At 39.2% G+C, this 13,297-nt stretch overlaps 2 protein-coding genes across 3 annotated transcripts; one reads left to right on the top strand and one right to left on the bottom strand.

The window, feature by feature from the left end:
• Positions 1–1,089: 1,089 nt before the first annotated feature.
• LOC129573878 (beta-1,3-glucan-binding protein-like) lies at positions 1,090–3,400 on the top strand. Of its 2 annotated transcripts, none has more exons than XM_055455016.1 (5): positions 1,090–1,998; positions 2,068–2,374; positions 2,449–2,825; positions 2,897–2,918; positions 3,136–3,400. In XM_055455016.1, the coding sequence occupies exons 1-5, from the start codon at positions 1,804–1,806 to the stop codon at positions 3,312–3,314; spliced, it is 1,080 nt and encodes a 359-aa protein (XP_055310991.1). In that variant the 5' UTR covers positions 1,090–1,803; the 3' UTR covers positions 3,315–3,400. The 2 variants fall into 2 exon arrangements, with proteins under 2 accessions (XP_055310991.1, XP_055310992.1); XM_055455017.1 differs by having other exon boundaries at positions 1,093–1,998; positions 2,068–2,368.
• A 924-nt stretch (positions 3,401–4,324) lies between these two features.
• On the bottom strand, positions 4,325–13,092 carry LOC129573874 (uncharacterized). Its single transcript, XM_055455009.1, has 5 exons — positions 12,302–13,092; positions 11,421–12,211; positions 7,697–11,297; positions 6,786–7,583; positions 4,325–6,714 (listed from the first exon to the last, which is right to left on the bottom strand). Exons 2-5 carry the CDS (start codon positions 11,622–11,624, stop codon positions 4,469–4,471), a joined length of 6,849 nt encoding a protein of 2,282 aa, XP_055310984.1. The 5' UTR covers positions 11,625–12,211; positions 12,302–13,092; the 3' UTR covers positions 4,325–4,468.
• Positions 13,093–13,297: the final 205 nt, after the last annotated feature.

Genomic DNA, 13,297 nt, shown 5'->3' with positions numbered 1-13,297 from the left:
AAATGTGCAATGCTTACGTTATGTCGGAAAAAATCATCTATCGTCGTCGTACTGCGATAAAAGCCTATATAAACAATGTTATTATATTTGACAATATTTGACTCGATGTCAATGACGATGTGGCAGCGCCACCTATAGAGATTCCTTATTGAAATAAGTGGAACTATTGAGTGCGTACACCATATCGCACGTAAATTTTCAACATGGCAGCGCCCATAGAATTGAAAAGTTAACCGATTTCGTAGTCACAAATTATCGCTGTACGGAACAGAACATATACAAACACCAATGCAATGTCCATATAGATTGTACATTTGGGCATCTGTTCACCCTCTGTATCACCTTTATTAATGAGTAAGCTACGCAGCGTAATACAAAAAATGAACAAAATCACAATATGATTGATTGTCCATTTCAATCTTTAATGAGCGTGCATAATACGCTATCAACGACGCTTGGACGAAAGATTTTAAATACGTATTGAAATGAATTGCTATTTATTTGCATTGCTCACAAATTGTTTTTAATTGTTATTGGAAAGTCTTATATTTTATCGATTCGATTACAACACCCGCAAACAGACAGACGAACATTCTTTTTTGAAAAGTACAACTAGGTCGTAGCTGTTAATTATTATCAATAAAACGAATATTTTGCTATCTTTATACGTGTGCTGTATCGTTTTTATATTGTTTCGTTCAAAATTTATGCTTGATAAATCAATGAAAAATCTGGCCATAACAATGTCCGCATTGAAATGATCACACAAGACAAAATCATTTCAAACAAAAGCTTTATTGTTTTTGATGAAGCATTCCTATCATATTTGTCCGTTTTGCTATTTTGTTGCCATATTTTTTGTTTATTTTTGGGACGATAACAATATCAACTCACTGAACAAGGTTATTTGAAAAGAGCGACTCCAAGTGTGATGGCAAAAGGAATTTCGACGGAAAACAATTTAAAAAAAAACAATTTTCAAAATATTTCTGAAGTTGATCCAGACATTGTTGCTATGTAAACATGATAACAGGTATATACATATATATATCAGCCGCCAACTAAAATTTTATTTTGATCTTCTAAGGCATTCTTACAATTGATGCACAGCGATTGACCCCAACGGTATTCTGAAAGTGTGTTGCTCTGTTGCTATTGTCGTTCAATAGTTCAATCTTCAATAGTTTCACGATGACCATCATGCTAGTCTCATTTGAAAAACATTCGAGACCAATGAGCTGATATTGTTATGTTCTCAAAAACACACAAAAAAGCTGCTGCTTTTCCGTTCAACTTCCAAGGACACTCGAATAAGGAACAACAATAATAATAGAGGCATGGGGATAAAGTGGTAAAACTAATTGAACTATTGGGAAATATTTTTTTCAAACGACTTTGTATCAGCACTCAATGTTGCTCCGCAATTCCGTTTTTTTAAAACTTATTTGTCAGTCGAGTTATCATTCGAACACGAACGAACAAAAAATGATCAAAGTTCGTTCGTAATAGTTGGCTTATTTACATTCGTTCATTTGTTGCAAAGGAATTTCGAGAGGCACTTGAGAACTTTTACGCTATCTTCTATCAACGCTTTTCAATAAATATTTTCGATCGATATAAAGTTCTTTTATCTGGTAACACAGTTAGTCCGTCGTGTAGTACAATTTTAATTGTATGGGTTCAAACCGTTTTAATATAAAAGACCTTCAATTGTCACAGTGACATCAAACGCTTGTGCGAAATTTCACCGTACGGTCTGAAGAAAACGATATTGCAAAAGTTTTATTGATCAAGAAGTGAAAAATGTTACCAATTCTGTACTTGTTACTGTGTATAGTGGCAGTTTCCTTTGCTGACGACTGTTTGCCATCGATAACAACGGCCAGTGGTTCAAGTGCTCCACAGAAAATTTGCTCAGGTCAATTAATATTTGAGGAGAATTTTGACAGTTTAAACAAAGAAATCTGGAAGCCGCTATCGACATTCTCAGATGGTGGTGTAAGTCAAACGTTAAATACTTTAATAGATAAAATGAAACAAATGTGATGATCGTTAATTTTTCAATAGAATAAAGAGTTCCAATGGTATGTGGCAGATGATGAAAATAGTTTTGCGATGGATGGAAAATTGCATATAAAACCGACGTTAGCAGCGGATAAAATTGGTAGTGATGCAGTCGAAAGTGGCTACATTCACTTAGATGATTGTACCGATTCCAACAATGCGAACTGTGAACGTCAGGCTGGTGGAAATATCATAATAAATCCGGTCCGTAGTGCACGTTTGACAACAGGAAGTTCGTTTTCTTTTAAATACGGGCGTCTTGAGGTGATTGCAAAACTTCCTCTTGGCGAGTTGCTGTGGCCAGGTCCAGGTTCCAGGTTCCCCAATATTAATACCATTTTAAAATATAACATAACTAAATGCAAATTCTATTCAATCGATCAGCCGTTTGGCTTTTACCTACGGGCTGGCGCTACGGAGGGTGGCCCAGGAGCGGAGAGGTTGATTTATTCGAAGCTCGTGGCAATATTAAATATGGGAATGATGTTCAGATCGGTGTTGAGCAAATTGGAATGAGAATCCATTATGGCCCCAATTGGGATAAAAAGGCATCGCAAGGTTATGAGAAAAATAATGCGGCCGGTTTTCACAGCGGTTTTCATAAATATGAATACCTTTGGGATGAGACTGGAGTGAGATTCCTTTTGGACGGCTCTCAAATTGGGCACGTTCCAGTTGCCGATGGATTCTGGAAACGAGGTGGTTTTGACGGTGAAAATATTTGGGCATCAGCAACAAAAATGGCTCCCTTTGATCAAGAGGTATGATATGAGTTCACCAATTAAAAATCATTATTACGTTTTTTTTTCATATATGTATGACTTTTTTGCAGTTCCATCTAATAATCAACTTAGGTAAGAATTGTACACATGTGGAAACGCCACTTGTTGTTTCAAACATAGCATTTATTTTGGACGGAAAAATGCTTAATAGTGTACCGAAAGTATTCATTTTTGAGTATAAAATAAGATTGATCTAACAGCCATGGTTCATCGTGTTTCAGTGTGTCACTATAGCCCAACTTAACTTATTTTTGTACTCCTTCTTTTGCCACAATATTTCTAAACCTAGCGGTGGGAGGGACATTTTTCCCAGATGTAAATTACCAAAATGGACCACGACCATGGACAAATAATTGGGCGACTGCAATGAAAGAATTTTGGACAAATCGCAATCAATGGCTACCATCATGGGAAAATAGAGAAAAATCTTCTCTTCAAGTTGATTCTGTCAAAGTTTGGGCCATTTAAAATGCGCAAATCTGGAATTGGGTGTATTATGATATTATGCTCAAATTTTATAGTTGCAAATAAAGTGTTAATGAGTGTCAATGAAATTTTCTATGTTTTATTTCTGTCAAATGCAGACATACATTTATGTAGAGGAAAATCATTGATCTATTGAAGCCAATTAGGGCATAAATACAATTATCAACAACGTCCAATCGGAAATATTGGCGCCGTGTACTCTTTATCGAACTAGACTTCTACAATCATAGTCGCCACCAACGTAGATTAATCCATGCAACGAGGAAACATGAGCGTTCCTTTCCCGAGATAGCAGACGAATCATCAATTTTTGGTGAAAGTGTAGATAATTTTCATTATTCCCCAATCCAAGGTCCACTTAATACCGCTACAAACCTAGCGACAAACAGTAGATCAATACAAATGTGGCATTACATTAGATTATGCATTGATTCAATGAAATTGAACGACTTCATTTTTTTCTGGTTTTTATGCGATTTGTTCACAGGAGATTCCTCTATTCACTTCCCCTATTCAATCCTGATGAGTGGAGATGCCGGCAACCATTCGGCAATGTCCGAAGCACAATGACCATTTGAAGCTTGCCCAAAAAATAGCCACAGATTTGAGAAAACCAATGGTAATCTATGATGAGCTAGTTGCATTTTTATCGAATTGAACCAGTTCAAACCATTGTGACAGATAATTTTGGTTAAAATAGCTTTTAAAATTTCTCAACAAAATCACATTTTCAAATCAAATTCAAAATCGTCAAAATCAACAAAAGATGGAATAATAAAGTAAATAACCACTTACACTTATCTACAATCCAAACAATAAATAAATTTCAAAAAGAAGAAAAAAATATGAAGCAGAGTCAACGCCGTTTCGATAAGAATACACTTGAATGTAGCCAATCAATATTTGTTTGTTTAGTCTGGATCCACAAGTTGTCCTCTTACATAATTCTTTACTTTTTTTTATCACAATAACATGACTAGATAGTGCAATCGTTTTAATTTATGATTTCTACGTTTTATTGCAAACATTCATAGAAAATTCTTCATTAATTGTGCATGCATCATATTAAAAATTATTTTAAGTAGAAAAACAATGAGAATGATTCAAAATGTTGAACATTTGTGTTAAATCTTAATCTAATCGGTTGCATTCTCTGTGATTTCCATTTTGAATCCACGCTCCAAGATCGATGCAACATGAGATTCTTTGCGATCTGACAAATGATGATGTGCTTCGATTAGTTTGATGGCCAAATCGACGGGATTTTTATTGAATTTGCATGCGGCCACCGCTTCAGTTATGGCTTTTGAATGTGATCGATTCTCTGGTGTGACATATCCATTTGGTTTAATTACACCTTTTTTGAATGCTTCTTCTTGTTCTTCAGTCCGTGGACGTGGGATCACACCTAAGAAGCTGCAGTAAGCATTCTGTTCTGCTTCATTGTTAAAGTACATCGAGCCGGAGAAAATTCCAATTTGAACTTCATCACAAATATTAATTCGTGGAATCTCTTCGGTTATGCCTGTGACTTGTAAATTGGTTTGATGTAGTAAATTGTCGTGCAATTTGCTGAGTCTCGATCTGTACATGCACAAAACAGATTGTTGGCTTTCTCTGAATGTAGAAATCAATCGATCGCACTCGAAAGAGCTCAAAAGAACCAGAATGTAGTCATCATTTGCTGGTGTGTTAACGCGTGCAATCCACCAAACTGGGCGCAAGTAGTCATCTTTAGCATTTGAACGATCCGATAGGACTTGAACAAAGTCTTTGGATACAAACAGATTCTTTGACCATGCACGTTCATTCACGTATTCTTGATTCAATTGGGTTTGAGCGAGTCCAATGGCGAAAAATACAATTGACCCTTTTCTCTTCAATTCCGACAAGAGTCCATGATTGGCACCAGACAATATCAATTGTTTGAGTTGCTCATCGAATTCAGGTATGGCCGGATTCATTGCAGCCGGTCTCTCGACATGACGCTGTTCTTCGTACTCATGCTCCAATTCTTTTTCCTGTTCCTCATCCAAAGCTTGCATAAATCGCTTGACGTTTGGTGCATGATTCATTATCTTATCGCAAACATCTTCTTGCACTCTCACAACAAACGGAATCACATCTTCTTTTGTTTTATCTTCTTCATTCATCGCTGATTTGAATCCTTTGACCAATTTATCGAATTTATTCCGTGCTATATCAACCAATCGCGCGTCCTCCTTATCACCGTAAACTTCTTCCAGTTTTACATACTCACTGTCAACGCAAGTGTTCAAGAGATTCTTCAACGATGCTTCATCATTCGAATGCTCGTGCAATTTATGGCCAACCAACTTCTGGGTGTAGTTGTATGCGCCTGCTGCCCAGTGAACAGTATGTTCCGTTTCGAAATTTTCACTGTTTCTACAGATGAACTCGATGACGTGCTGATTGGGAAGGCATTCATGAGGTAGAGCGAATTTACAGAGTATTTGTATTTTCACATCAGCTTCGAATGATGCCCAGAATGCAATCGAATGGCCTTCCTCCTGACCCAATTCTCTCATTCGCATGCATGCTTGCACCGTTTTGTCACGCGTGATATCGCCAGACAAAGTGACGCATGCTCTCCAGTTTGGTGGGAATTTCAAGTCAGTTCCTCGTGTGTGCACATCATCCAAGTAGACTAAACATCGGCCTAAATTTTCACGGTACACCGAACAATCGAAGTCGGTTATGACACCATTTCGATCGATGGTTTGAAGAATGTCACGAGAATCGAAGTAAATCGCAGCATCGAAGGAATTATTTGGAGCCAATTCCAACCACTTTTTGGCTACTTCCAAATTATTCAACTCCAGCATTAATGCTCCAGAATCCAACAGCACCGGAATCTCACGTTCAACCAATCGCTCGATTATTTCCTTTCCACTGACATTTGTCGGTAGGCATTCGTAGTCTTGATTCTCCGATCGCAGCAGCATTCGGCAAACGTCTTCGTTTGTGCTTTCGAGTTCAGGAAGATCATTCTGTGCGATTGGCAGCGGCAGAATGTTTTTGGTATCGTTGGTTCCACTGAAACCAGTAACTGGATGATGCATGTGGTCGCTGCATAAGTCCCAAGCCGTGCACATTAGCTTCTTTTCAAAAGTCTTTGCTTCGCGTGAAAAGACAACGTTCGATAGGAAATAATCAATGACATGCATATTGAAGCGATAGACTGGAAACAACTTCTTATCTCGTTGCTGTGGATCACTTAAATTGACGCTGGTATGGGTTCGAATCGAAACATCGATCAATTTGGGTGATACACTTTTCATCCATTTCTGGTAGATTCCGGTCGCATCTTGAGACACTGACAAAAGGTTGAATGTCTGTTTCAATTGATCGTCGGAGAGTCCTAGAAAATGTAAAATAAAGTTGTATGTAATAAACTGGAAATTGATCTTAGTCAATCAAAATTCAAAATACCTGAATAATAGTAGCTCAAGTGTGTAAAGCACAATGCCACATCTGGATGTCCAAATTCAGTCATATCAGCTGCAACATCCTTAGCTTTGAAGGGGATTGCCATTTCTCGTAGACCATTCTCACTGACACCATAATTCACGCGCCAACGTCGCATCAAAACCAATTTCAAGACTTCAAATCGAAGTAATCCGCACATAACCATGATGATATTGCGTTCGCTCAATGAAAATTCTTTCAAAATCTCCATGAACATTTTCTTGTTGATATTTTTCTCGCTCAGCAATTGTCGCAGACCTTCCTTGGCTGATGTTAGCATTTCGGGAAATGCGATATTGATGCGACCATTGAGAAAGTCCTCGATTAGATACGATTTCAATACATCAAAAACTGTTTCATCCAAAATCCGACATGGTGTGAACACATCGGAACGATAGACGACTTTTGGCGCTCCAAACACATGACCTTTTTCAATGTATTTCTCATCAAATTCGATCTTTTCCGGACCAAGTTCTGCGTTCAGCTTCTTCATGTGATACGGAACTCGTTTGAAGACAGCCTGAATAACCATCCAACGATGTGCACCTCCATCCAGTGGCAATTGATTGCCTAAAGTGTAGATAAGTTGAAACTTTGCATGCAAAATTGCATCCGATTCATCCAAAATGCTTCGAACATTCATATTAATCCACTTGTGAATATCCAAAAAGTGGGTTGCGGTTTCATACTTTGACTTTTGTATCGATTCATATGTCTTCAACTGGAATGACAGTCTCCATTCGGGTGTTGCAAGAATGATGCCTGCAGGATATAAAACACCATTTAATTTAAGATACGAACAACTCATTGAAAATGTTTCATTCAGTTAGTATCCACTCATCTAGCTTAATTGCAATAAGTTCAACTTAAATTACCTTTCATCCGCTTGCATTCCTCATAGATGTTCATCATTTGGCCGACAAAGTTTGCGATCGGCATGTCTCGACGGCATGGAAACAGATACATTCGTCTGTTCAGCATTCCGCCCAAGTATCGGCGATATGACTTAAGATTGGTTGCGAAGAGTGATTTCAATACGGTAATTTGACATGCCTGTTTGCCATTGGCTAATACCGCTGCTATAATCGGCGCAATTACTGCCGTCTTTCCTTCACCCATGTTCAACTGCATCACCGAGTGTTTCTTCTTGTCATCCGCGCCTTCGTTTTGCGATGGGTTCATCATATGGTTTGCCACATCAACTTGAACTCGACGGATCGTGAGATTTTGTTCGATTTCAAACAGCAACCATGCTGGGTAATCGCATGGCTTCCAGTTCTCATGGGGCTTGTTCTCGATTTCCTTCTCCAGTGCCACTTTGAGTTGCTCTTGCTGCGAGTAGATTTCGATGCGTTTTTCACGCTGCTCATGTGCTATTGTTATAGCCAAGGCACCAACGATGGATCTCAAGTCACTATTTCCCTTCGATGTGATTTGTGGTAGAACTAAGCTCGGCACTGCCCGCGGATACATTCCGGCTTTGATCAAATGTTGCGAATTCATACCATTCACAACTCTCTCGTAAATCGACCACCACTCATCTGATGATTTGCTGAGTTTTGATGTGCCATACCAGATCCTCTTTGCTTCTTCAATCGTATCTTGAAAATCACCGATGCACTCACACATTTTCTGTTTGAAGTCTATCTCATACTTTTCCCAATTGATTGGATCTGGTATCGAGAGTGACTGGAAGATCGGCAACTTAACATAGTTAGAGCCATTCAAAGATATCAACGTCTTTTGAACGCTATCGATGAATCTCACAAGTTTGCGATTATTGTTCCAAATCTTCAAATTTTGACTGATGACAATGCTTGCTGACTGAATGTCGATGTCATCAATGAGATGGAACATGCAATAAGGTTTTAAGTCAATTTCATCACAAGGCCACTGGGATGTCACGATACCGACCATATACTCAATTGTCCTCTTTATGCGTTGATCGTATGTATCACGGTCAAATTCATCACTGAAATACCCTTGTGGCAGCGTATGATATCGGTCCAATATATCTCCTATTTTAGTTTCACAGTAATGAAGTACATCAGTATCGAAACTACCTTCACGGAGAATGAAATGCCCAACTTGTGGAGGAATTATTGATTCAAAAACGTGCGGATGCATGGCAATTGTTTGCAAGGCCAAAATCGGTGTAAATGATTTCTCTTCATGCGCTAAAACACTCCAAATCAACGTAAACTGTTCGTCATTTAGTTTGCCTTGCCGTGCATACTCATACAGAGGGATCCACAGATCGACAAACTTCTCATATACTTGATGTTTTAGCAAATTTTTCACACTTTCCATATTCGCTGTGCCATCCAGTGTTTTATTCTCCAGAAGAAATTGCGGCAAATCCAAAGCATTTGGTACTTTGAATGCTTTGCGATGGTAGAGATTCGAAATAATTTGTGTTTGTTTACATAAAACAAATGGTGGTGTTTCAATCGACGAGGTTCTTTGTGTTTCGTGATGCAAAAATGTGTCAGACACCTTGAGGTTGGGCATCAATGACAAGCATCGAAGGTATTGTCGTTTGTTCTGGCTCAATTGTGATTCATTTTCCAGTTGAGCTTCTTCTGATTCGGCACAGTTCACATGTTCATTTTTGTACAATCCACGCAATCGTTGGCTATCTTCCAATAGTTGATGGGCGATGAAAACAAATGTGTCTTGCGCCGAATGGGGTGGAATAAAATCTGGCCAAGTCACTTGTTGCCATGACTCTTCTGTCTTTCGTTCTGGCGATAACTGTGCGATTAACTGTAGCATTTTTGTGGACTCTGCGTCGTACGGAGCCGAAGACCATGTGAAACCTGATTGTAATATTTGCAGTGCGCGTTCAGTGCCCGACATTTTAATGAATGGCTCCACTTGGCCGTGTGATGTCACTGCGTGCAAGTAGGCCAGGTTAAACCATGCTGAATAGCTACTGCTAGTGGCTTTTAGCTGACGACAGAAGTCATCAACTTGATACACGTGGAACGGAGGATTGTACAAATCCGACTCAATGTTGATTTCGACGGAGACATGCGACTGTGAACGCTCTGTTCGAATATTTCCGTGTGGAATGAGCAGCAATTTGGTCGATGTTTTTCCTGTGCTGACTTTTTCGAATGAATTTTCGCATGGAACACTTTCCAGCAATAAACCATGTTGTAGTCCAAACAAAGTGCCACATTTCTGTGTAAGACTCACACGCATTCGACTGTATTCATTCGAGATCAAGTCGTATGTTTCGTGCGACGTTGAGCAATCAACCACGAATTTCAGGTGCATTCGAATCAATTCCGCTTTCGCAATTTGCGAATTATCCTTGTCCATCAACACGTGAATATATTTCGGAGACTCAAGTCGTGACAATTGTTCTACAATCTTTAAATAGCTGTTGCTGTTGATATCAAGCATATATCGTTGGGTTTTTATGTGAATCAATCGTTTTTCTTGCAAATCCAGTCGATACTCAATGCCGTCTTCCTTCGAGAAATTTGCGTCGTTGAACAGTTTTGGCCGGAATTCGATGACATTATCGGTTTTATTCCAGAAGTGGCTGTAACTGTCGATGAGATGATGTGGAATTTCATCGTCTAAAATTGAATGAGGAATCAGTTCACGCTCAACGCCGTTTTGTTGCTCGATGATCACAGTTCCATTGCCCACACGACGAAATTCGTAGCTGCAATCGTTGTACTTTTGTACGGCCGAGAAACTATTTTGTGAGTCGGGCTGTACTTCAAAAATGAAGTCGCCGAACACTCGATCGAACAGTTCGCTTTGGGTTATGTTGCTTGGCAAACGAGCCACTGGCAAGCTATTGACGAGAAAACTGCCTGTTACCAAATCGATTGTAACAAAATTGGCAACGTCTTTTACTTTGACGTGAATTACAAAAACTTGCGGATTTTCTTGGTGAAAATAGGATTGTTCGAATGTTCCAGAAACGGATCGGGTCCATTGCTGCTTTACCAATGCGTAGACATCCTTTGAACTGTGCTCGATCCTTGGCCGAATGGTTGATTCGATGTGAATGCCTATGTTGCGAACGAGACGCAGGAACATTTGTACACTTGCTGACATTTGTACCTGTTTTACATTCAACAGCACATTGTTGCTTAACGTAACGACAAACTGAAGCCAAACTCGAGGCGCTGTGTATCGTTCATCCTTTTTGGGTGGCAAACGTTGAGTTTCCACGAAGATTCTCTCGAAGTATTCATGTTTTGAATGTACGAAAAATGTGACGGCTCCAGCTATTGCAACTTGCACCAATTTCATGCGTAGCTCTTGTTCGCTGGTCAAAAGGGGACTTTTGATTTCGTTGATTGCCTCTTCGATTTTATCTATCCAGTCCAATGCGATAGCTCGAATTTTTTTGAGTAGCCGAACGATTAGTTTGGCTACACTTTCATCGCTGTTTATTTCAAAGATTCGCACTGCAATGAATGCGGCCATCAATAGCTTCATGGGATGGACCTGGGGAAAGTGATAAGAAAGAAAATTAAACACAATGGAAATTTGATGCAAAAAGACTGAAAACTATGTTAAGTTGTTAACTCTAAACTTGAAGGTGAATTTCAGCTTAGAATGGTCCCATACCCAGTTATCTTTCTGTTGTTCGCAGAACTTTTCCAGCATTTCGATCATAGCAGCCGCAAATTGTTGATCATTGAAATCGGTGTGTGACTCTCGGATTGTACCACTGTCACCACTTACGCCAGTTTCCCAAAGAATTTGAATGATCAACGACAATACCGACGATTTTTCGAATGACAGCGCCTCACTCTCGATCATTGCGTACATTTTACGCAATTGCAACCGATGGCCATCGGCACGATGATCCAAAATTTTTGAATTCCGACAATGTCAAACTTTGTGGGCACTCCTTTTGCCGTGCAATCACTTCATTCTGCGTATGACTCGTTCCATTCAATGCCCACTGCAAGCCACAGTATTCATCCTCGTCTGCTTTCAGAGTGCACACGTTTTTGATGTGTTCATCAGAAATTGGTGGTGGCAACATAAAATCTAAGGCATGGAATCTACAGTTGTAACTGTTTTTAATCACAAATGCATCAAACTCATCGTCCACGTGATATTTTTCACGCAATTGGAACTTCGATGTACTGCCAAGATGAATTTGTTTGCTTTTCGATGCATTAAAATGACAGATTTGTCCATATTCAATCCAGTTTCCTTTGATACCCGCATTTTTACCTTTCTTACCGCTGCAAAATCGCGCAAATTCATAGAGAACATCTCTCAAGCACGCAATTTCAATGGGCGGTTTTAGTTCGAAGACCACGGCATTCTTCTCAAAATCATGCTCTGGTAATGGGCGCTCATATTGCTCCACTGTGACACCTCGGATTTCACGACCAATTCGGCATCTAGTGGAAAAAATTGGGAATTTTAGGTTGGTACATTGAAAAATTCAAATACGGGGACGAAATGATTGATGATAATCAGTTTATACTTACTTTTCACAGAATTTATCATGACGAATTTCACGATTATAACGAGTAAAATAGCTGCACGCTGACGGTCTGCTCATTCGTAGTTGAGCGACTAATTTTCGACCATCTTCCCATTCCTTTTGCTTACTTTCAATTCCTTGTTTCTCGATTACCTTGATTACATCCAGAACGTCTTGCATTTTCCTGTTTTTAGCGGCATACTTTGCAGAAAATGACTTTACAGTGACCGAACTTTCTTCGATTAGGCCCGGATCTTTTGCCTTGCAATTTCGTTTGCAAAAGTATTGACCGAGCTCGCAAGCAATTTCCATATCTTTTTTTTTGTGGAAGCAACAACGAATCGATTATTTTCGGTTCAATACCACTGCGATGTTTACGCAGAAGTGGATGGGCTTTGCATGCATTCAGATCAAGGTGTGCAATCAATTTTAGTCGAACTAAAACCATTTTGCTCATGACCAATTGATCTTTTTTGTAAAAATCCTCAGCAAATCTCGCATAGCACGATAACCAATTGCGAATAGCCTCCGGACTGAATTGATTTTCATCTTTCATGGTGTACAGCACCCAATTTTCGAAATCGCTCCAAATTAAACTGCTTTCAATTTCGTCGTCATCGAATTTCCTAACATTGGGTGCGTTGATTTGATCCATATGATGACGAATAATTGGTTCCATTTGAAAACCAGCTTCGAATAGATTCAGCGTGTTCTCATCATGCCGACTCTCCAAATACTCAATCAAATTCGGAATTTTCTGACAAATATCAGCATCAAAATTCAACTTGGTCAATGACGATAGCTTAGCGTTGGTTTCATCATTCTTCTGCAGTTGCTTGATTTGTTTGTCGATTTTCTGTCGTACCTGATCGATGGTGTTTTTTGCTTGGTATATAACGAGCTCGGATAGCTCATTGAATTGATAACAATTCGACTGGCCCATCAAATGATTGAGTTTTTCGATTCGTCGTGCCAATTTGGCCAGCGCTTGTGACATGAG

Source organism: Sitodiplosis mosellana, unplaced genomic scaffold (assembly GCF_009176505.1).
Source record: "Sitodiplosis mosellana isolate CC-2019 unplaced genomic scaffold, AAFC_SMos_1.0 Smas_scaffold_6145, whole genome shotgun sequence".
Taxonomy (NCBI): domain Eukaryota; kingdom Metazoa; phylum Arthropoda; class Insecta; order Diptera; family Cecidomyiidae; genus Sitodiplosis; species Sitodiplosis mosellana.
This window is presented reverse-complemented; position numbering and strand designations above follow the sequence as displayed.

Excerpts from the sequence above, each read along its gene's own strand:
- LOC129573874 (XM_055455009.1), bottom strand. The coding sequence starts at position 11,624 with ATGTACGCAATGATCGAGAGTGAGGCGCTGTCATTCGAAAAATCGTCG. Across the intron at positions 7,584-7,696 it reads GGAATGCAAGCGGATGAAAG|GCATCATTCTTGCAACACCC; the intron begins GTAATTTAAGTT and ends TATATCCTGCAG. Across the intron at positions 6,715-6,785 it reads CTTGAGCTACTATTATTCAG|GACTCTCCGACGATCAATTG; the intron begins GTATTTTGAATT and ends TACATTTTCTAG.
- LOC129573878 (XM_055455016.1), top strand. The coding sequence starts at position 1,804 with ATGTTACCAATTCTGTACTTGTTACTGTGTATAGTGGCAGTTTCCTTT. Across the intron at positions 2,375-2,448 it reads GTTGCTGTGGCCAGGTCCAG|CCGTTTGGCTTTTACCTACG; the intron begins GTTCCAGGTTCC and ends TCAATCGATCAG. Across the intron at positions 2,919-3,135 it reads CCATCTAATAATCAACTTAG|CGGTGGGAGGGACATTTTTC; the intron begins GTAAGAATTGTA and ends TTCTAAACCTAG.